Source organism: Chinchilla lanigera, unplaced genomic scaffold (assembly GCF_000276665.1).
Source record: "Chinchilla lanigera isolate Chin_1 unplaced genomic scaffold, ChiLan1.0 scaffold00105, whole genome shotgun sequence".
NCBI lineage: Eukaryota > Metazoa > Chordata > Mammalia > Rodentia > Chinchillidae > Chinchilla > Chinchilla lanigera.
In genome coordinates this window covers 721,726-745,476 of record NW_004955506.1, presented here as the reverse complement: position 1 = coordinate 745,476, position 23,751 = coordinate 721,726, and the positions used below count along the sequence as shown (strand labels likewise).

The 23,751-nt window shown below is 50.3% G+C and overlaps 1 protein-coding gene across 2 annotated transcripts in view; it reads right to left on the bottom strand.

The window, feature by feature from the left end:
- Window positions 1–493: 493 nt before the first annotated feature.
- Ogfod3 (2-oxoglutarate and iron-dependent oxygenase domain containing 3) overlaps window positions 494–23,751 on the bottom strand; it is a 25,238-nt gene continuing 1,980 nt past the window's right edge. The window contains exons 2-9 of one of the 2 annotated variants that reach the window (XM_005407195.2): window positions 22,965–23,182; window positions 20,074–20,149; window positions 18,891–18,933; window positions 17,688–17,752; window positions 16,931–16,987; window positions 12,609–12,762; window positions 4,362–4,485; window positions 610–836 (exon numbers count right to left, since the gene is read on the bottom strand). In XM_005407195.2, the coding sequence (XP_005407252.1) occupies window positions 700–836; window positions 4,362–4,485; window positions 12,609–12,762; window positions 16,931–16,987; window positions 17,688–17,752; window positions 18,891–18,933; window positions 20,074–20,149; window positions 22,965–23,182 (874 nt within the window). In that variant the 3' untranslated portion in view covers window positions 610–699. Of the gene's footprint in view, window positions 837–4,361; window positions 4,486–12,608; window positions 12,763–16,930; window positions 16,988–17,687; window positions 17,753–18,890; window positions 18,934–20,073; window positions 20,150–22,964; window positions 23,183–23,751 lie in introns of both variants that reach the window. The other variant, XM_005407194.2, reaches the window with a different exon arrangement.

The window sequence follows — 23,751 nt, the reverse complement described above, 5'->3', positions numbered from 1 at the left end:
AAAGGCAGAGGCACAGCCAGGACAAGATGGGACCGAGCATCAGGGACAGGGATACCAGCAGCCTCTTTGGTGGCTGGACAAGTAGGATTCTGGGAGTGACAGGCAGGGTCCAGCACAATGAGACGGCGGCAGCAGGACAGTTCCCAGGCACAAAAGCAGAGGTCTGCAGGTAACAGACTTGCATCTCCACCTCTACCCTGGGAGGAGCCCCTGCTCTCTCTCCAGAGCCTCCTCCAAGCAGCAACCAGTCCTGCTCCTGCGTTCACATGGGTGCCTCTGACTCTACGTGCTCGCTGGCCCCATGACCTCTGCCCACGCTAGGGTCCATCTTTGATGGGCCGGGTGGTTTCTACATCTGGATCGGGCCAAGGCGGATGCTCCTGCTATCTGTTCACCGTCAAGAGTCTTTCTGCAGGCCCAGGATGGCTCCCCTGGGGAAGGAGGAGCCGTTGCTCATTGTGAGCAGCTCACAGAACAAGCACACACAGGGCAGTGAGGTGGAAAGTGGCTCCCTTAATTTACTCAGAGATGAAAGATTAAGACACCAGCAAATTAGGATTTGTGATAATTCATAAGGCACTCTGTGCAATGGAAACATGAGCTGAGAGGGAGGGGTGGGTGCACTCAGCATGGTCCAGGGCTGCATGTGGCTGCTCCCCCACAAGGGGGCCGGCGGCAGGCAAGGACTTGGCCCCTGGACTATGTGAAGGCCGGGTCCTCAATGCCATGGTCAGGGTTGCAAGTGAAGGCAATGGTGATGGCGTAGCGGGTGCCCCAGCGGACCTTCTCCACCCGGTGCAGGTTCTCGGATCCCGAGGTGAAGAAGGAAACCCGACCTGGAGAAAAAAGGAGACAGAGCTATGACCCCAGGGGCCACCTGCGTGCCACCAAGGCCCTCAGACAGCATGACAGCCATCACTGGCCAATGTCAGCAGAGCACTAATTAGGACCACAACAGCAAGGTACAGCCTGGAGGAACCTGCTATAGTGGAACTGCTGCCATACAAAGCCAGCAGGCCCAGGGACAATCCCGCAGTGCCAGGACAGATCAGCCCTGGAGGTGCAGGGGCTGATATGGGGCATTCTAGCTCCCTCCTGCCCTGGTGAAAAGAGCAGCGGAAGTACTCTCGGGGGTGCGGGGGAACCAGGCCCTCCACTCCTTGCAGCCTTCCAGATCCGACAGGTCAGGATCTGGTTTCTAATCACAGTCATCAGGAATAAAACCCAGCTGTGGAGGATGAGGATGAAGGCAATGTTCTAACAACCCAGGAAGGTCAGTCAAGACAAACTCACATGCAGACTCCTGGCCAGTCCCCTCATGTGGAGATGGAAGATACAGATAGAAAGGCCCCTCCTGGGATATGGATTGCCCTGGGGGTGGGAGTCCTTCCATCCAAGAATCCCATTCATTTGCTCTCCTGTATAAATGACCCTGCCACACATTTTATTAGGTAAGTGCTTGCTGCAAAGTACTGCAATCAACCATTACAAAGTCATGAGTGAGGAGCACAAGATTCTGGGATGGGAAGTCCCATCCCAGCCACATGGCCTGGCTCCAAATGTTCAGGACAATTTCCCTGCAAAGAGGAGTGCTGGAAACTCCGTTTTTCTCTTTATGTCTGCAATTTAACTCTAAGTCTTTGCAAAGGGACAACAGTTATTTCTGCTGTGCACTGCACCCCAGGGTCAGCAGAATCACACTTCGCCCAGAAGTAGCAGAGCAAGAACAATCCTGTGCCACAGCAGCAGACCCTGGGGAGCAGGGACTCTGCTCCTCTGCTTGGGCAGGACAGGGTCACTCTGGATATAGAGGAAGCTGGAAGCACTTTCCCCAGGATGACCTGGAGCCACGACACTTTCTGAGCTTGTGTTTTCCAAGGACATTCTGTCCTCGGTTTCTTCCAGTTACAATCTAACTCGAGATGTGGAAATAAGCAACCGGGACCACGGTAGGATGGGGCCCAAAGGCCTGGGATGTGTGGGTCCCTCAGCCCCCTAAGCCACCCTCCCTCTGCTCCCCCGCTGGAGACACAGATGTGCTTCTCTCTCTACCACCCCTGCAGCATTTCTGCCCATCTTGGAGAGGCTCCAGAAGCCAGAGGGAAAAAGGATGGAGGACGTCAGGACCTCCTGGGCTGCAGGACAACAGGAAACCACCTGCTCCCACCACTGGAGCCTCCAATGGGGAGAGATGAGCTTGGAGCAGGAGAAAGCTTTGGAGAGAAATAATGACCCAAACTCTCCCCAGATGGATGGAAAACTGACTTTTACATCGGATAAGAGGAACAAACACCACTTGGGATAAATACCGATAGCGCCACCTTAGCACGTCACATGAAAGAGGGCAGGAAACCCTGAAATCAGCAGAGAAAGAGGAGAGAATATGCATGAGGAGTGTGAAGGACAGCAACATCTCTCCAGAAACATCAGAAGTAGGGATCGAGAAATGATGTCTTAATGTGTCGAGAAGGAAAATCCTATTAACACAGAATTCAATGTCTAGTGCAAAGATCTCTTTTTAAAAGGGTGGAGGAGGGGTGTGCTGTTGTTCAGTGATGGAGTGCTTGCCTGGCATGCCTGAGACCAAGATTTCTATCCCCAGCACCACCACTAAAAATAAACAAAAAAAGAGGTAAAATAAGGAAGTGTTCAAAAAAGTCCTTGCCAGCACTAGAGGAACTGCACCACAGGAGTCGCTAAAGGCTGAAGAGAAATGGTGCCTGCTGGACAGAATGGAGAACACTGCAATGAGAAGTGGTAATGTGTTAACCATAAGAGACCACAACTCGTTTCAAGAAAAATGGCAAAATAACAGCATAAAGTTTATCACATATTTAGATACTGAAATGTAGCAAAATGAAAACACAAATGTTGAGGAGCAAATAAATGAGATCCTGCTGCTCTGTGAAGCCAGTGGTGGTCATCGGACATGTGGGCATTCTACTTTGTGTCTGCACAATCCAAAACAAAACGGCCACAGGCATTTCACAGAAATTAGCAAGTAATATTCATATGGAAATGAAGAAGGCGTATTTTAGCGGCCAAAATAACTTTGAAAAGGAAAAACAAACACTTTTCATAAGGCTACAGCAATTGAGATGCCATGGTATTCACAGAAGGACACTTTGATCACTGGGACAGAAATCATTGTGCAGAGTTGGAACCATGCAGTTCTTCAGGTTTTTGACAAAGGTGTCCAGACTGACTTGATGAGGTGAGACAGTCTCTCCAGCAAATGATTGCCACAGGCAACAAGAGAATGCTGACCCCTGCCTCACACCACACATCAATATAATTTCAAAATGAAATGATGGCATAAACATAAAATCTAGAAATATATGCAGGAGAAAAATCTCTACAATCTTAGGATGGATACAACTTATTAGGCATTATTGAAAAGCATGAACCATAAAAGAAGGCCAGTAAGCAAGATTTCACTAAGAGCTAAAGGTTATTCTCTTCAAAAGACACAATTAAGAAAATGGGAGACCTGCCAGGTGTGGTGGTACATGCCTATAACCCCAGCACCCTTGAAGGCTCAGGCAGGAAAATCAAGAGTCAAATCCAGCCTGGGAAAATTAATGACTTAGCAAGGCTTTTTCTCAAAATTAAAAAATAAAAAAAGGGACTGAGGCTGTAGCTCAATGCAAAGGCCCTGGTTCAATTCTAGCACTGTAAAAACCGAGACAAAAAGGAGCAGGTGCTCCCATCTCTCCCGGAGACCCCAAGCAGGACATGGTGTACAGTCTGCTTACTCCTCAGCCTAGAAGCTCCCACTGTGACCCTTGAACCATAGTCCCATCAGCAGGAGCTGAGACTGTCCAGGCAGGCATCCCATCAGCCTCTGCACAGTCAGCACTACCGGTGTCTCAGAGAGGAAACCAGCGGGCATGAGATGACAGCCAGGAGCCTCGGGGCAGGCACAGGCAGGACATGCACCAAGAAGAGTGGACAACCGTGGGAGACAGCCACAAATCTGGATAGTGGGTCCAGTTCCATCTCCATGGACACAGCCCACCACCATGAGGCTGGCCCCATAGCACCACACAAGACAGGTGGTGGTGCCAGTACCATGCGGCAAACTGTGCTGACGTCACGTTGGAGGCATCACCTAATCTTTGATTTGTGTGGTGCTGCAGACCCACCCCAACCTCAGATGGGTGGCACAGACCCCAGATTCCTGGGTGTCACCCCCAGCAGCTGGACCCAGACAAACTCTTAGCACCAAGCCCAATATACAGGAGGTGCTCCCTAAACAGAGCATCGCTCTGAGTAACCCTGCCCCGCACGTGCATGCATGCGGGTGTGTGCAATCACTGCCTGTGCCCACGCCTGGTCCACCCTGAGCTTCTGTGTCCTACCAGCCCTGGGCTCCACCGTCTTATTGGCGCCTTCCTCCATGAACACAAAGCGTCCTCCGCCGAAGTCCTCTAGGTAGTCAGAGAGATACAGCAGCGAGGTGTAGTCGAATGAGCCATAGGTCACCTGTAGGGTGAAGCCAGGAGCCATCAGGCCTGCTGCTTCTCCAGAAGGTAGGCGACAACCAAGGCCAACTGTCCTGAGACCTCATATACTGTGCCTGGGCCCTTCCCACCCCCACAGTGGGCATCTTCTGGGCATCCATGTTAGGGGACATAGCAGAGAGGTTGGCACAGGGCTGACTCCTGCCACAGGCACAGTATTGCAACAACTGCACAGTGTGCAGGGAAAATGGGTCTCTTGTCTCCAGATGTGGGGCAGACTCAGAGATTTTTGTGGTTTTTTTTTTTTTTTTTTTTTCAGTATTGGGGATTGAACCCAAGGCCTTTATACTGAGCTATATCCCTAGACCTTATTTATTTTCTTTCTTTCTTTCTTTCTTTTCTTTTCTTTTTTTTTTTTTTTTTTTTTTTTTTTTTTTTTTTTTTTTTTTGAGGCAGAGTCTTGCTATGTAGTTCAGGCTTGCCTCTAACTCACTGTGTAGCTCACACTGGCCTCAAACTCAAGATCTTCCTGCCTCAGCCTCCCAAGTGCTGGGATTACAGGTGTGCCCAGCTCTTTCTTAATTCTCTATTTTGAGACAGGTTTTCACTAAGTCCCTAAGTTGCCCAGGCTGGGCTCAAACTTGCAATCCTCCTGCCTCAGCCTCCCAGAGTGCTGGGATTACCAGCATGCCCCATCACCACTGGCTTATATTGTATATGCATTCAAAATAGTAAAATTTAAACAAAGTACACCAGGTAGAAGTTATAGCAAAATAGGTCCAACAGGGTAAGAGCTCACCAAGTTTCAAGCAGCTGTTTCACTGAAGCAAATGCCTGTGTTAGAAAACACACACAAGCTGAGTACAGTGGTGTACATCCATAATCCAGCCACTCATTGAGGAGGCTGAGGCGGGAAGAAACTAAGTGTGAGGCTAGCCCAGGCAATTTAATGACACCCTGCCTCAAAATTAGTGGGGAGAGGTACTAAAAATGGATGCAGCTTAGTGCAATGGCCCTGAGTTCAATCAGTGGATGGAAAGAAGGAAGGATTGAAGAAAAGAAGGGTCAGCAGATGTGACTTGGCTCCCTGATAGTAGAATTTAGTCATGGTGCAAGGGCAGAAAGGAGGGAGCCAGGAGAGAGCTGTCCTCCTGCCCCTTGCAAGGCCATTGTTTGTGCAGGTGGACACCAGTGAGGGTGCGCAGGGACGCCCGGGTAGCGGAAACCTCCTGCCTTCAGCCCCTGGGAAGGAGAGACAGCCGGAAAGCACCCCCAGTCTGTAGACTCTTCTGCTTGTTGGGTTTACTGTGTATACCTCCATATGGCAGAGGACGGACACAGAGCAGGCTGCCTGAAGACAATCCCACCTCGATCGTACCTAGAACCCTGCCCAGGGGCAAAGGGCCGCAGATGCCACCCAGACTTGGCTGGAAAGCAGCAGCCACACAGAGCAGACAGCACTGACACAGTAAGGCTCTGTGTTTCCTGGGCTTCCAAGTCAGCCGGCTCCGACATGAGGGTGGCAAGGGGTGAGAGACTCTGGGAAAGGACCTGGAAGCGGAGGACCTGAAAGGGGGCTGTACCAGCCATGCCAGCCATGCAGCGGGAACACCCTCCAACCAGAACCCGGAAGGAGTGGGGCCTGGACACTTGGGACCTTTCTCTTCCTCTTCTTTGCTCCTGGTGCTTTATCCTGAAGGATCCCAAGTCTCATGGAATTTGTCACTGCACAGACAGCCAAGAGAGGCCTGGCTCTGACAGAAAGGACAGGAGGGGCCTCTGGGGGCCAAGCAGGGTGGAACTAGTCCCTGAGAGGAGCTGGAAAGGGGTCCCCAGTTGTGCGCACCGACCAGCAGGGCCTCTGGCTCACTCAGCCTTACTTCTGGCTCACAGGGGGAAGAAACTCAAGAACCAGAGCAAAGCCAAAGAGACCTTAGTGTGGCCCAGCTGCCACCCATGGCATGGACTCCTCACAAGGGGCGAGTGGCCAGCCAGCAGGGCAGTGAAGGCCCCAAGCTAAAGTGACTCAGGAGCCTCCACTGGCAGTGAGGCAGGGCTGAGTCCGAGTCCTAGGCAGAAGAAGCTGTGGGCAGGTAATCCAGCTGGCATCTCGAAGGGGCTGAGCAGGATCCGAGCCTCACCACCCTCAGCATGTCCAGGATCCAGCTCAAAGGCTTAATGGACAACGAACCCAATAAGCATGGTCAACTCTCCAGGAAAAGGACAAATAGTAGATGCCAACCACAAAGTGACCCAGACTTTGGAATCACCAAACTGCCAATCTCTACCTTCTAACTGGAGCATTTAATCCACATACACACAGTACTGAGAAACAAGCAATCATACCTCACATCTCACATTTTGCTGCTTGTTTTCTAGATTTCTCATGTCTCTTTTTTTTTCTTTCTTTTCTTGCAGCGTTACTTTGCCCTGAGCTACAACATCAGCCCTTTTTATTTTGAGACAGGCTCTTACTCAGTCATGAAATTGCTCAGGGTGGGTTCAAACTTTCAATCCTCCTGCCTCGGTCTCCCAGAGTGCTTTGATTACAAATATACTCTTCTTCCTCTGTTCCCCTGCTATCATCTTCTTTTGTGTTAAACATTTTCTAGTATACTATTTTAATTTCCCTATCACCTACTTTTTACTTTATTTGCTTATTTTCATTATTTTCTAGTAGTTGTCCTAGAGATGTTAATAACAAGTTAATTTATAACAACCTAGTTCAAATTGATGCCAACTTAATTTCAATGCTATATAAGCATTTGTGCCTCTATACTTCACCCTTTTCCTTCTCTTGCTGTTACTGTTGTGTAAGTCCCATCAACACACACTGTGTCTGTCAACATAGACATAATTACTACTTTATGCAATTGTCCTTTAACTCAGATAAAAGAAAAAAATGACTTAGAAACAAAAATCTTCCACACTCACTGTGTGGTTCCTCTGCTCACCCATGCATCTCTCACACGGACCCCCGTCCTGGTGGCGTGCCTTTGTTCCTGGCCCAAAGATCCTCTACAGGATTCCTTATAGGGTAGGTTTGCTAGTGAGGAATTCTCTGTTTTAATGGGAATGTCTCAATCTCTCCATTTAAAACATACTTTTAAAACTTTAGATATAATCCATATATGATAAAATTTAACATTTAAAAATGTTTAATTCAATCCCAGCACTCAGGAGGCTGAGGCAGGAGGATTGCTGTGAGTTTGAGGCCAGCCTGGGCTACAAAGTGAGTTCAAGTCAGCCTGAATGCGGAGGGTGGGCCCCCTGTGCACGGGGAGCCTCGGGTGGGGAGCGCTGGTCTTTTGGGGTCTTCAGACCGGCGAGTCATTCCCGACCTCGTCGTCCCCCGGACGGAGGACTTCCGGCGCACAGGGAGCCTCGGGCGGGGAGCGCCAGTCTTCTGGCTGGCTAGCTTCCTGCCTGCTGGCTCCCGGAGGGTGGGCCATGCGGCGGCGAGCGCTATTGCTCGCTGGCCCTTAGGCCGGCCGCCGCCGCTCAATTGAGATCTATCATGACACAGAGAAACAGTGACACAAATGGCCCACCATGCACCAACAGCAGTTGCCCACCCACGGATGCGTGTGAATCATTGAAACTTTGAACAACCCCTGGGAATGCATGCCATACAACGGGCCACTCTTGCTCCTGCCATTGGGAACCAGAAAGGTCCAGAGTCAGCGGAGGAGCAGCTGCTGAACAAGGACTCAGAGAACATGAGAATGCAGAGCAAGCCCACGGAGTCAGAGGTCCTGTGGACTGAGGTCCCCAGAGCCGCTCGGAAGCTGTAAACCAGGAGGACCTTGCACAATACTTGCAGAGACTCATTGGAAGCCATTCTTCCCCTGACAGTACAGGCTGTGGTGGAGCTCCGGAGAAGTCTGCAGCAGGATTCCTGCTGACTGTGCTGACAGTTGGGGAGAGGACACTAACTGGTTGTGGGGTCCCAAAGCAATGGGAAGCTGGAGAGAAAAAGCTATAAAGAATGGCTTTCACCCCAGATAGCTCACTTGAGATGTTAGTAAGAATTGCCTCCTCAGTATTCTATAGCCATGATGAGGAGGAGGCCAAGGAGAGAAAACAAAGAGACTGAGAAAAAGCAGCTGCTTTTGCTGCACCACTAAGAGAAACAGATCCCAGGTCTGATTCCCGGGGCTCCAAGAAGAACTAGACAACTGCATTCATCTGCTACCACTGTTAAAAGCCAGGCCACCTCAAGAGGAACTGCCCTAAGAGGCCCCATGGGCCATGCCCTGGATGCAAAGGAGACCACTGGAGATCGGTCTGCCCTCTGAGGTGGAGGCCCCAGAGCTCAGACCCATGCTACCAGTTAGTCCAACAGGAATGAGAGGGCTTGGGGCATGGTCTGCCTTCTCCCTCTGGCCAGACCGTCATCTCCATCTAGGAGCCCTGGGTAATCATGACTATGGAGGAACAAGAAAACAGCCTGTTGCTAGACATAGGTGCAAGTCCCTCGGTCCTTCTTTTCAATCCTGGCCTTCCTTCCAGCCATCATACCTCAGTGAAAGGAGTCACTGGTGAGGAGGTAATATGCTATTTTTGACAACCCTTAGGCTGTAACTCCTTAATAGGTCCCTCTTGCATATCTCTGTCTTCCTGAGAAACCACTCTGAAGATACCACCACGTATTACAGCAGCCATTGATATTTTCCTACTAATCTATCCATAACTGTGTAAAGTTTGTAATGTTCCTATCCTATTTCATAAATGGATGTATGTTTATTATTATGTGTTTCCTACAACAACCATTGAGAATAGTTAATGATTTTTCAATAGGTCACTCATGTATAGCTCTATTTTCTTTAGAAGCCACTCTGAAGATACCAAAGTATAGTACAACAACTCTTGATAATCTCCTACCTCTTTTGTCTGTAACTCACTATTATTTGTCTATTTGTTTGCCTGAGAAACTATTTTGTAGACAATAATATGTAAAATGATAACCATTGATAATTTCCTACCATTTTGTCTGTAATTTGCTAAGTCCCCCCTATTATTATGTTATCCTTCTTTTATTCTTTAAAATAAGAAAAAAAAAAAGTCAGCCTGAATGCATAGCAAAACCTTGTCTCAAAAAGACAATCAACCAACCAATCAATAAATGTCTAATTCAGTGGGCAATCATTACAACTGTCTAATTCTAGAATGTTTTCATCACCCCAGAAGGAAGCCCCACACATAAGCAGCCACTGCCCAGTTGTCCCATGGCCCTGTAAACCACGAATCCATTTCACACCATGCCTGGCACTGTGCATCTGGTTTCACTTACTGCAGATAATGTGTCCAACATTCATTATGTTGTAACATGTATTAGCAATGAATTACTATTTATAGAAATGTATAAATTTTGGTTGAAAACTAGAATTTCATTTATTTATTTTCCAGTACTTGGAATTGAACCTAGGGCCTTCACACTGAGCTACATCTACAATTGTTCCCTTCCCCTCCCCCCACCACCCCTTTTCATTTCTTTTCTTTCCTTTTCTTTTTTCTTTTCTTGTACTGGGACTTGAACTCAGGACCTCACACTTCCTAGGGAGGTACTGTGCGGCTGTCCCCAGCCCTTTAATTTCTATTTTGAGACAGGATCTCACTAAGCTGCCCAGGCTGGGCTCAAACTTGCAATCTTCCTGCCTCAGCCTCCCCAGAGTGCTTGCATGACAGGTAAGCACCACCAGGATCAGCCAGAAAACCAGAATTTTAAATAAAACAAAGTGGCACCTCTAGAAATACGATTCCCCCTTCCCCAGGATTTGCTGCTCCTGCTGCTGCTATTTGCCTGTTTCACAACTCTTCTGAACTAGCCCAGAGAGGCCTGCGTTCTCTGGTATGAACAGTGCAGCCACAGGAGCCTGACAGCAGCTTTGGGTGTCCAAGGCCAGTGGGGAGTCAGGGAGGTGTTAACCAGGGTCCTCAATGAGATACCAGGTTTCTGGGAAAGCACCCCCTGAGATGGTGCCGCTCCAGCTGGCCTCTGGGCTCTGGGATTGACACTGACCATTCTAGTGGCCTTTGGTGCTTACAGCAGGGAGGACTGCAGAGGCCTCCTGGACATGCTGGACACAGACTGAAGCAGCTGCCGTAGCCATGCTCCTCTCCTTGAAAGGGCAGAAGTTCTCAGCAGTTCCATAGAAACCAGGGGGAAAAAAACCAAACAGGAGCTAGGCAACATGGTACACACCTGTGACCCTGGCCCTCAGGAGGCTGATGCAGGAAGATCGTGAGTTTGAGGCCAGCCTGAGATACATAGGAAGACCCTGTCTCCAAAAACAGAGAGAGAAAGAGGGAGAAGAGTAGGAGGTCCATGCTGCTCCGAGGCAGGTGGTGGTGCGGGGGCAGCAGGAAGGTCTGGGTTCTGAACAGAGGACCTCAGCAGGAGTCCACAGTGACTAAAGTCAGAGCAGGGACAATGACCTCTGCACATCTCCACAGAACCACAGAAAGTGCTGCAGATGACAGATGCTGGGAAGGAGTGGTCCTAGTGATAAATCCAAGGTTTGGCTAAAACCAAGCTGTGACTGGGTCGGAGGAACCAAGAGTCTGTGCCTCACAAAGGTGCTTCCAGGGGGGTCATGCAAGAATGCTCGCACCATCTCATTCATAAAATAATACCAGACAGACAGGCTGCCATTCGCAAAAAACAGTAATGAGCAGCGTATGTGGAATTTGAATCTCCTGCTGCCATTCTCAGCCTAGTGAATCATTCACTCAGCAAGTCTGAGGCACAAATGAAGAATCATGCCAGGGGTGGGTCCTGCCCCTCTCCCCCCATGACTGGGTTCCTGGGCTTACAGAGTCAGGCTCAGGCTCCCAGTGCCTCTGTGCCCAGCTGGGTGCAGATCCCCTCTATGACATCATTGGCTCCAGCAGGTACCACAGGACGAGTTGCTGGAGCCAGGCCAGACCCTGCCCCAACACCTTCCCCCACCTGTCACCCTGACAGCCAGTGGTCCTCCCTTAACAGGATGACAGGAGACTGAGTGACCAGGAAGGGGCAGAGGGGACCCACATGAGGGAGACACCTGTGAACCTCCCATAGCTGCGTGCTGGACTACGTAAGCACCGGATGCTTCTAGAGTGCAGGCGTGACCCTAGGACCTGTGGGACCCCCTCACATGGCGGCAGTAAGCCCTGTGTACCACCTGCACACGTTCCCAGACAGCCTCCGCAGTGACCTCATGTCTGACAAAAGCAGAACACAAGACACACCACACACACAGGAGACCACGCAGAGCAAGCGGTGAAGCAAGTAGCTCGAGAAAGCAGGTCCAGCACCCTGACCCTACTCCAACCCTCATAATGCCCACCCACCCCAGACATGGCAAAGGACCCCCAAACCACATGACAACGTGACCGCACACTGAGGAAGGAGTGCTGGATGCAGGCCACAGCACAGGGCAGAGGACACCCTCTCTCACAGTCCTGCTAGACACTAGGCAGGGCCCCCATAGCTCACAGCACGGCAGGGAAGAGCTTCACAGAGGATTGAGATCTGTGACCAGGTATGGTGGGATCCCCCAGGGTCTGAACAGAGCTGGCCTCTGGGGATGAAGGAAAAACAAGAGCATCCAGCAGGGAGGCGCACATCACTAGTCTGTGGTCTCAAGTGCTCAAGAGTCGAGGGCAGGAGAATCACAAGTTCAAGGCCAGCCTGGGCTACATAAGGGGACTTGTTGAGAGGGCAAGAGGAAGAAGGAAGAAGGAAGAAGAAAGAAGAAGAAGGAGGAAGAGGAGGAGGACAAGAAGAAGAAAAAGAAGAAGAAAGGGAGGGAAGGAGGAGAGAGAAAGAAAGAGACAAAGTAGGCAGAACACACCTCTTGGTAGGAAGGTAGAGTCCTGGGCCAGGAAGTCAAGAGTCATCCCCCCTGCTCATGCAGTCTGAGATCATGCATCCATTTGCTAACAACAAAGGATGGGGAACAGTGAGGCTGAGGCTATGTGACAAGGGCACCTGGCTGCCTGCTCTTACCAACCTTTCCTCATTTCAGAGTGCACCTAAAACCCAGAAAAGAAGACTCTAAAATTCTCAACATGAACACAACCGAGCAGAGGCCTGGACCCCCCAGGCAGAGATGGCAGCCATGGCTGCCCACAGGAAGGACGAGCCCCACAGGCGCTCACCTTGTCCACATGCGCGTGCCAATACTCGTCGTGGGCTGTCTGCGCCTCAGTGCTGTTTATGCGTGAGAAGAACGTGGGCTTGGTCAGGTATAGCGAGGATGCGCTGATGCCGAATGCCTCTGCGATTGTGAGCTGGACCTTCCACCGCACATCCCTGTGGAGGGTGTGGAGCGTCACTCAGGACCCGCCCATGGGGGTACTCCGCCGGTGCCCAGGGCCTACACACACCAGAGGGGCCAGAATGACGGCCCGCAGGCACACACATCCCCAAATATGTGCTGGTGGGAATCAAGGACCAGGTGAGATGACCACAGCACCCTCAGCGACTTTTCCAGGACATCCCGGGACCTGAGGAGGTCACTTGTGCTCTGCCTGAGTGGTGCCCACAGGGGGTGGCAGCCTCTTTCTGCAGACCGGGGCACATGTCTCTGGAGACTGGCACAGATGCAACACGTCAGACTCATGGGGGTAGCTGCCAGCATGGATGCTCTAAGTAATTCAGCAGAGCTGGTCCCCAGGAAGCTCTAAGGAGCCAGTTCCGGGAGGCTGGTGTGCAGGGCAGCAGGGCTGGAAAGACTAACCCAGACCACTTCAATGTCTACAAACCTCCCTACATATCATCTACACACGCACACAGATGCACACACATACACCAAGCTACCTGGACACTCTTATATACATACATGCCTTCCTACATACATACCTACACACATCATGTAACCCTACATGCATACCAGAGGCACACATGTACACACATGTATGCACGATACACACAATTACACAAAGTAATGCTCTGTGCAAGCATAGTACCAGCCTCTGTGCCCACCACACACATGCTAACCTATACACCTACCTGCATGCATACCTACACATACGTGCAAATACATATCAAGCCAAGTTGTCAAACCACTGCCAAGTGATCTAGTGCGAGCCAGACTGCCCATGCAAGACTTGAATGCTTCCAAACCACTCCCGCCCCCTCAACACAGGCATCAAGGACCAAATGGCATTGCCACGGAACGGGAAAATTAAAATTTTAAATTAAAGCCTGCCAAGAAAGCCTGGCCAGGGTGCCCACCAAGACCAAGCAGACATGTCCAGCAGGCCCGACAACAGATCATTTCTTACTTTGTGTAAGCCCTGTCTTTACTGCCTTTGTATCATTTATGACCTTGTAATGTAACCTGAAATGTTTAAACTCCCTTAGCAACCCAAGATGTCACCTGCCCCTCCAATCACAATGCGCCAAATCTGCCTTTGTCCCTCCCCTCTCGCCTTCCCCATAAAAGCCCCAGAACCCTGCCAGGCAGGGTTGATTCTTTGGGAAAAATCCCAGTCAAGGCTCCTTGGTGCTGTTTCTTCCCATGTTTGGTCTGTTTTCTGTAACACCATGAGACAAGGCTCACTCACAGCCGGTGTCCAGCGCTCTCGCTGGCTCCTTCCACTCCTGAACACCTAGCCTCAGGGAGCTTCTGCTGAACTCACAGCTACATTCAAAATGTTCCACCCTTCAGTCGGGTGCAATGTGTGTTCAGTGTCTCTGAGAGCAACAGAAGCAGAGAAATTATTTTTGGAAATGTCGTGTATTTTGCTGGGGTTTTTTTTGAGACAAGGTCTCACTGTGTAGTCCAGGCTGGACTTGAACTCACAGGAATCCTGTTTCAGCCTCCCAAGTGCTGGGATTACAGGTGTGTGCCACAACGCCCAGCATGTTATTTTTCCTGATTTTTGTCATGTACAAATTCTAAAGCTTTGCAAACAGCATTTAATAAGAGTTCAGCAAGTTGAAGGAACTTAAAAATTTGTGGTAGTCTTCAACTTTGTCATCAAACAAATGCACTTTCACATAATGCATCAGACAATCTAATAGTTCTAACCAATACTTTGTTTTGCTCCAAACAGCAGATCATTTTCTTTTTCTTTTTGAGATAGAGTCTTACTATGTGGTTCAGGCTGGCCTTGAACTCACAGCGATCCTCCTGCCTCAGCTTCCCAAGTGCTAGGATTATAGGCATGCACCACTATACCGTTTAGATCCTTTTTCAGTACTAGGGATTGAACTCAGGGCCCCATGCATACTTAGCAAGCACACTACCACTGAGCTACATTCCTAGCCTTTTTCATTTTGAGACAGGCTCTCACTGAATTGCCCAAGCTGGGCTCAAGCTCGCACTCCTCCTGCCTTAGCCTCCTGAGTACCTGGGATATAAGTATGTGTCTCTCACCTGGCCCATTTTCCACTTCTATAATAGGCCCTTGTTTTTTCTTTTCAAATCTCTCCTTTTACTTTTGTAGGTGCAATCACCTGACAACTTGTCAAACAGAAGCCAACCTTAACGAACTCTGCTATCCTGGAACCCTCATTCCTCAGTGCCCATCGTGATGTCCCTAGGGGCCAGCACTCTAGACTGTCCACAGAACAAAAATGATCCTCTGTTTGTCACTTCTGCAATTTCTGCTTGTGGGGCTTCTAAGTCCTCTCTGATGTTCACTCGGCGAACAGTGGAGGACACCTTCTCCGCAGCATCCAGTGACGCAGGGCCAGGCTAAACTCCCCAGTATCACCACAGAGCAATCCCAGGATTCCAGCAATTGCTTCACACTGAGATGCTCTTCCCCAACATGAACCACAAGGAATGAGGACTTCTGTGCTTCCTCTCAGCTCTGTGAGATATATAGAGTCATGGCAGCGCATTGTGGGAACTGCTGAAACCCTCTGTGAGGGGTGAGAAGTTCACTGGAGACTGGCTTGCCCAATCCCCCTGCAGAGTCTCTTTCTTGCTTCTCTTAATGTTTTGTAGCTGTGGAGGCTATAAGGGAGATTACACGGCATTCTGCATTGGAAATACTATTTTCACAACTAAAAATACTCAATTGCTTTTAATTATAGCTCTGTAAGTTTCCATTTGCCTTACAAACACTGATATTTTTGGAAGCTTTAACTATTTCAAATTTTTTATTGTGTGAGACTGATTGGCAACATCCTTGCCTTTTTTTCTCCTTGATCTTCATCTGAATCCTAATCTTAACAGAACATCTTAGACAACCCAATGAAACTGGCATTTAGCATTTTCCACCTTAATCCTCTTGCACACTTCTGCAGTAGCACTCATGTCCCAGGGATGATCTCCTCACTTCCTGTCACCCCGGAGACGCTGACCTTCCTTTCACACTGATTCCTGGTCACTGCAGCCCTGGCTCAGTGTAAGACCCACAGCTGGTCCCGCTGCAGCCACAGCGGGACCGTCTCTGCTTTCTGCAGCTCAGGAGGTTCACAGCCACAATATTCAAGCAGGACATAAAATCCAGCTTTGTTTCTCCTTCATTCTGGGTGCTCGTGTTATGTTTCAGAAACTGTTGAGCTTACACATACCAAAATATAGCCACACACTTTCTCTGTGAGCAAGCATGTACACACCAGCAGTAGGCACAGTGAGTCAGCCAGAGAAAATGTTGCACAGAGAGTCACCTGGGACAGTCACGGCCAGGCTCTCAGCTCAGCGCAGCTAAGCACAAGGTGGAGCCCTTGAGAGCAGCAACCAAGGCCCCACTGGCCCTACCCCTGCACAACAGCCTGAATGAGTGAGTTTCCACCACACTGTGGCACTGAGCAACACCATACTGCTGCTGCTCCTCATGTACGGCTGACCAGGCTGGGCTTACCAGCCATTTCCCTGGAGACGTGTTGGGGTGCCATGTCAGCTGTGGGGGTAGATGTGGGCAGAGGTGAGTGATGCCCTCATTGGGAAGGCCAGGTCTGAAGGGTACAGGAGGGGCCCTCACAGTGACAGTACATGGTGTATCTCCACCACAGTTCATACACAACTTATTTGGTGTGAAATTACACAGAACTTGGCGTTCACACATGAATGTATGCAACGAGGCTGAGAACCCCACAGAACCTCTGGGCTCTTCCCATGCTTGTTGTGGGGATGGGTGTCACACGCTAGCTGGGCAGTGTGTTGGTGGTCGAGCTAATGGGGTGGCAGAAGCTGGGATCTCCCTGCTGTACTTTCAGGGGTAAGTAACAGGTACATACCTTGTAATCTCTAAATGAAAAGTTCAATTTTAAACAGTCCTCAGCAGGTGTCCCACCTCTAGGTAAGGGCCGTGCCCGACACACAGGTCCCTGGCGTGAGGTAGATGCTGGGCTCACCAAGAGAGGCCCCAGGGCCACCCAGGTGCTACTGCAGAGCTGAGACCCACCTGGAGCCAGGCTGGCTTCCAGCCCACTCTGGTCTGCACCCCCTGTGACGGTGTGGTGTGGCCTCAGAGGAAGCCAGAAGCTTCTGGTTGCCCCGACCCCTCCTCCTGCTGCTCACCGGTACAACTGGAAGTCCTCTTCAGAAAATACAGCTTGTATTTTATCCCCAAAGTATCTGCGAAAAGATAAGGAACATTAGCCAATGAAACATTTTACTAATCTCTTGTTTCCTTAAAGTTAGTCTTTCCTCAACAAAACAGCTGACCCCTAAAAATGAATTCATCCCATTATCCTAGAGCTGCTCAGCTTCTACCATAATTCCTGTGCCATAAGAGGGTGGGGAGCCAGGCATGTCTATAATCACAGCACTCTGGGAGGCTGACACAGGAGGACTGTAAATTTAAACCCAGCCTGGGCAACTTAATGACTTAGTGAGATCCTGTCTAAAAAATAAAAAATGAATGGGCTGGGGATATAGCTCAGTATGAAGGATTTGTACGAAAGGGAAGAAAAAAAAAAAAAAGGAAAAAAACTGGGTAATCTCTGAGGGTTTTTCAGCCTTCACAAGCACCTGAAAGTCTTCAGACCTCCCTGGCAGCCCAGCCTGCAGCCCACAGGCTTCCTCTGCCCTCCCTCTCTGAGCTCTTCCTATAGTTCCATCCCAGGGGCCACAGTAGGCCCAGAACATGACACCAGAGTCTCCCCTAAAGACCAAGGACAAGGACCCTGCCCTGGAATAGGCTCTAAGAAACTTGTCCCCAGCTCACCTAAGCCGTTGCCCCTGACCAGGAGCCACCATCCCCTCAGCCCTCTGGACATCCGAGGCCTAGAACACGCCAGGCACTCACTCAGCTGCTCTCAGGCCCGCCCCTCACCTGTACAGGTTCACAAAGTGCTTCCCGACAGATAGCGCCCCCGAGTGCAAGTCCAGAATAGATGCCTAGAAAAGATGTGTGGGGGCTAAGACAGGGTGACCACTGCTTTCAAAGCCCCCCAAGTTAAACCCAAGTCACTGAGGTCCCAGGTCTGTCCAAAACCACTTGCTCTCTGATGCCTGAAGAAGGGGCCTGGGGCTCTGGAGACTGTGCACAGACAGGCTCTCAAAGGCACTGTGCCTCCTGCAGCCTGTGGAGAGGCCTCCACAGGCCTCTCCACCTTCCTTTTGTACCTTTCCTTCCCTCTCTCCCTCATCTCCCCACCCCAACCTCTCTCAGCTCTGCTGGACTGACGGACAGGCATGATACACCATGTGTAGAAAGTATGCAGTGTAGGTCTGACATGGGCACACCCATGAAACCATAGTCAGACCATAAATGTGTCCATCATGAATCTCCTCACACTGAATCTCACCCTGAACCTCCTCACATCCCTCTCTGCAGCTACCTCCCAGGAACAGGGGATCAGTCACATTTTCTAGTGTGAGGTGAGGGACACTGTCCGGCATCCACTGCCTATAAGAAGGCCAGAGAGTGGTTCTGGCTGGGTCTGGGGCCAGTGGGGCTCTGCACACGCTAGCCATAAGGCCAAGTTTATGTATATTCTCAAGGCTCTTGGTGAAGACCTCATGTGAAATCCCCAAGTCATAACTTTTTAAGGAACTACCACCCACCCTCAAGTCCTTCCCTACACCCTGGGAGGAGAGCAACCATGACACTAGCCAGATCAGGTTACCTGAATCAGGTCGTAGTCGCAGAGTCCAGATGGATACACCACTCAGGCCCACAGCACCCCCACTGTGGGTGACAGGCCCACAGTGCCTGTGGAGCTTACAGGTGACAAAGCATCTGAGTATCTTCTGCTTGGTTCGGGCTCAGCCTTCCTCTTAGCTCCTCAGGCTCTCTTGTAGCCAGGACTTGTCCTTGGTGCCTCACTGGGTTACTGATCCCCCCTCAGCTCCCTCACTGACACCTTCCTGGCCACCATCTCCCCACCTGGAGCAGCTAATATGACCATGTGACCTGAGGTCAGGCAGGCTGTGTGTTGGTGGGGCAGCAAAGGCCCTGCATGCACATCACCTCCCCTCCAGGCAGCAGGGGTGGAAGGCAGAAATGGACAGGCAGAAGCCAGATTCAACTCACCCCTCCATCAGATCCGCCCAGGGAGAGCCCCTTCTCTGCTACTCTGTGGGGGAAAACAACACAAATCAGAACGCAGTGAACAGAGTCATCTAGAAGGTGTCTAGGCAGAACACAGATAAGCATAAGTAACGTCAAGCTACTTGCTTCTGCTCTGTAAACAAACCTGCACACCTGAAGGCTCAGCTTTCAAAGCCAGGCAAACAGGCATCATGTCACTTTCTCGCCTGTGACATGCAGCCCAGCTTAGAAGCACTGGACTCCAAACTTCAATACCAAGCATGAACATGGTCAGCAGCCAGTGGCGCCAGACTGCTCCAGTGGGGTGGGGGCTTTGATCCTCCCCACTCAGGACAGGGAGACACTCAAGTCAGGCCAGTGAGGACCACCTTGCTCAAGAACGAGCAGCTTTGATGAACACTGAGGCTACACAGGCCCTCAGTAAAACACCCTAACCCCACTGCCTACAGGACAGTGTTGCCAGAGAGGACAGCCATGAGAAAAGGCTCATGCCCCTGGGAACCCCTCGAGGCCCAAACCAATTCCACACATTTAACCAGAGTCTAACCAGCTGGTGGGAAAAACCAAAGCTTGAAGATCATAATTTAAAAATCTCAACAGGATAGTTAGACATGCTGCACGAATGTAATCCCAGCACTTGGAAGGCTGAGGCAGGAGGATTGCTGTGAATTTGAGACCAGTTTGGGCTACATAGTGAGTTCAAGTCCAGCCTGAACTGTAGAGGGAGACCTTGTCTCAAAAAAAAAAAAGTAAACAAAATAAAATCTCAACAGGGAAAAATGCAGCACCCACTGCTTTCCAAGTGAGCATCTGTGCACCTTGGTGAGGGTAGTGAAAGGACAAAAGCCACCTGCTTCAGAGCAGACACTGAAATGTCTGTGCGGCTGCTGGCTGAGGTTGGGAAGCACAACTCCGTACCACAATCCAGCATCCAGGCTCCTGCAGAGTGGGCTGGGTCCTTGGGCAGAGAGGAGCTCAGGTCAAGCGTCTGGAATGTTCTATCAGCAGGGGCTTCTCAAGGGCCCTGGCCCATCTCATGGACACCTGCCCTGCCCTTGAAAGCACAGGAGGTACCCTCATGGGATGTAAGGCCCTAGCCCACTCTCCCATTGCTACTTTAAACCTGACCCACAGATGCCTAGAGCAGAACACTGAGCCTCCTTACCTGCGAATGCGCTCTGCTTCCTCCCTGGAGATGACAACATCAGTGACACCGCGGCCACACTTTCTGGGCGTGCAGCCTACAGGGATGACAATTAAGATGCAAGGCTTACTTCTAAAGCTACTGTTCTGGGACTGTGGGGTTGCATGGCCCTCCCACAGGACAGAGTCGGCCAGTGCGGCCAATACCCTGGTAAGATGTGAACTCCAGACAAGCAGCACAGCTCCTCAGAGGCCCCTTCACTGCCCCAGCTCCCAGGAAGCCATAGAAGCCTCCAGACCCAGCACCACCAGCACCCTTTAAAAGTGCTGGCTGCAGCTCTGAGAGCTTGTGCGCACCATGGGAGTTCCTCCTAGGACTCAAAGAGAGGCATGGAGCTCCAGCCACTGTCCTCCATGGGGCAAAAGCCTGGGCACCCTGTGCCTTCATTCTCCCTGGACCCCAGGAATCTACAGACAAACAGGAAGGAGGCTGAAAACCTCACATGGGGACAGGGCCAGGGTAGGCTGGACGGGAGAAGGGGGCCATGGTGGGGGCATGGTGGATAAGGTCAGGGCTATGACATGAAGGAGCCTAGATGCAGTATAGCATCAGAGGTGACTCCAGCCAGTGACCAGCCCTTGCATTCTGGCTACAAAGGGCAGACCTGCTCCCCAACCCAAAGGAACTCACTCATCCTGGTGGAGACGGGAACCTGTGACTGCCCTGGGTCACGCTGGGTTAGCCGAATTGCTGCTTGCTTCTCATCCCCCACCCCTATCCCCTGATTCCTGCCTGGAAATGAACTTGGAGCCAGAGGGTGCTGCCACTGCCCTAGAACATCTGCATAAAAGCCACAGCACCACACTAGGGGTTAGACTCTGGGGTCACAGGTACTGGCTGCCCACAGCTCCTTTCAAGAAAGAAAACCAAGCTTCTTCTTGACTGTTTCATCAGGCGGAGGGCCATAGTTACACACATCTCAATAATGCTACCGGGGATGGGGATATAGCTCAGTGGCATAAGGGCCTGCCTGGCAAGCACAGGTTATGAGTTCAATCCCCGGTACCGAAAAAAGAAAAAAAAATAATGCTACCAACAGAGATGCTTTACTTCAAAAACAAAAGGCCAGGTGTATGTTTTCTATTAGGTGAGGTGGTGCATCCCTATAATCTCAGCCCTCTGGTAGGCTGAGGCAGGAGAATCAAGCTCAGTCTGAGGAATTTAAGATCTTGTTTCAAAATAAAAAAATAAAAAAGGGCTGGAATGTAGCTCAATGCAAATGCTCTGGGTTCAATTACCAGTACCACAATTTTAAAAACACACAAAAAAACACAAAAAGCAGAGGTACAGCAAGGATCACAACACCAACCAACAGTAACAGTGTGCTTCCGCCAGGACAGGCATGAGAGCCTGACTCAGTAAAGGTCACGAGCAGGTGATGATGTCATGTCTGTGGGCACAATCTGCAATCACACACTCCCAAGGATCAGTCTGTCAGGGTTGCCTGCCTCCATCCTGGACAGGGGGCTTTCAAGACAAGCCACCCACCCAAACTAGGGACCTGTTTAACAGGTGAGCAGTCCACCCTCACTCTGCTCGCCCAGGGGACAGGAGGAGGGAAGCAGGGGGGGTGGCGGCCCACAGAGATTACAGACTTTACATATTCCCTTACTTTCTACTATGGAATATGCGTAACATTTACCACCCTGACCATTTCTCAGTGCACAGTTTGAAGGCAGTATACATACACACACATACACACACATACACACACACACACACACACACTTGCATGCACGCACACAGTGCTGTGCAGCCATCAAATGGTCCCTCCCCAGGGCTTCCCATCTTGCCAAGTGAAATCCTGTCCCATTAAACAATATTTCTAATGTTGATAAATTATTAATTGAGCAAGAGAGGATTTTGTCCTTAGTACAAACTATCAGGAAAGTATTTTTTTGTGGCAGTAGGTTGAGGCAGGAGAACTACTTGAACTTACAAGTTTTAGGCCAACCTGGGCAACACAGAAAGATCATCTTATAAAAAAATATATGGAGGGGAGGGAGCGAAGGAGAGAGAGAGGGCGCAAGCAAGCGAGTACCAGCCAGCATGGACGTTTCCGGGAAAGGTCTGGAGACAGAGTGCCCACACGACAGGAGCACAGCTGTTTCCCAAAAGGCCCTTCCTCCAAGGGAACCCTGCCAACACAGCCCTGCCGCTTTCCTCTTCTCTGTGTGCTGGGTTCCCAGTTCCGCACTTTACCACAGCGCCCCTTGGTGGAAGAACTTGGCAATCTTTCCTTGGTTCAACTCCAAAGCATCACTTTGAATAAAAAAACTAATGAATTCTGTTCTAAAAACACAGTTGCACATGCTAGGCCTTAAAAACGGGAGTGCAGCTTGGTGGTGTGGAATGCTTGAGGACATACAGCAGCCAGAGAAGCCCACAGGTGCCCAGTGTAGGGTGTGTGCTCAGGGTGCCAGCCCTGTCCCAGCCTGGTGGCCCTGGCACTAGGGCTCCTTCCTCCTGGCCTTATCCAGTGCCATCCATCACTGGGCACAGAGCTGTGACTTGGGGCCCAGGACACATGATGGGGAGGGCCTTCCACCAGGGACATTTAAATCATCATGTTTTCTTGACATCCTCTTCGTTTAGGTTCCAACTTTCTCTTCTCATCTTTCTTATTTTGTCACTGGACACCACCACTTGCTAAACCACTGACCACACCTGGTGGTATCCTAGCTGCACTCCCATGCCAGGTGTGGGCTGGCATACCCAGGGGAGGAAATATCGCTGCCCATACATACCACTTCCAACCTGACTTCCACCCATTCATCCAAGCAAAAGGCAACGCTGAATCTCATGTCAGCCTTTCTCCTTTCTCAACCCTCATGGGATCCACAGCACAGTACCTTCGAATCTTCGGTGGCCATCATAGTCCTCAGAGCAGGGCACTTCAATGAACCTGCCTTCCAGGACCTCGCCACGGTGGGCCAGTACCTCGGCAACACCATCATCGGCCCCCAGGCTGCTCCAGATCAGGATCGAGGCCAGGGCAATGCCAGCCCCCAGGCCCAGGGTCTTCAGCCACGCCCTCCAAGCCTCCCTCAGCTCCTGGTCCTTCTTGGTGCTAAGAACAGAAAACACAACCACCATCACCAGATTGTCGCTGCTGGTGTTGTGCATGCAGATGAGACCCAGCTGCAGCCAGGGCCTGAGTGTGGCTTAAACCCAAGGCCCGGCTTTCCATGGTGCCCGCACTGGGTAATGGTTTTTAGAAAACGCTTAGGACAAAGTTCTGAGTGACACACATTTCAGGATGTTTTTCTTTCTGGATAAATACAGCATCCTATATTGATCATTCTCTTTTTCTTTTCTTTTCTTCTTTTTTTGAGCCCAAGTTGGCCTCAGCCTCTCAGCAGTCCTCCCAAGTGCTGGGATTACAGGCATGCGTCACCATACCCAGCTAACCATTCTTTATTAACAAAAGCTATTAGTGTTTTAGGAAATTTATGTTAACTGGAAATTTTTTAAATGTATTGATTGCATAACTAATATCATTAAAGGAAAATGAAAGATACAGGTTTATACTTGAAATATTCTTTTGGTGAGATTTGTTTTAGGGAGAAACTGGAATATTTATAAAAAATGTTTAGGTTATTCATGCTTAATAAAATCATAGTGCTGGGCATGGTGTCA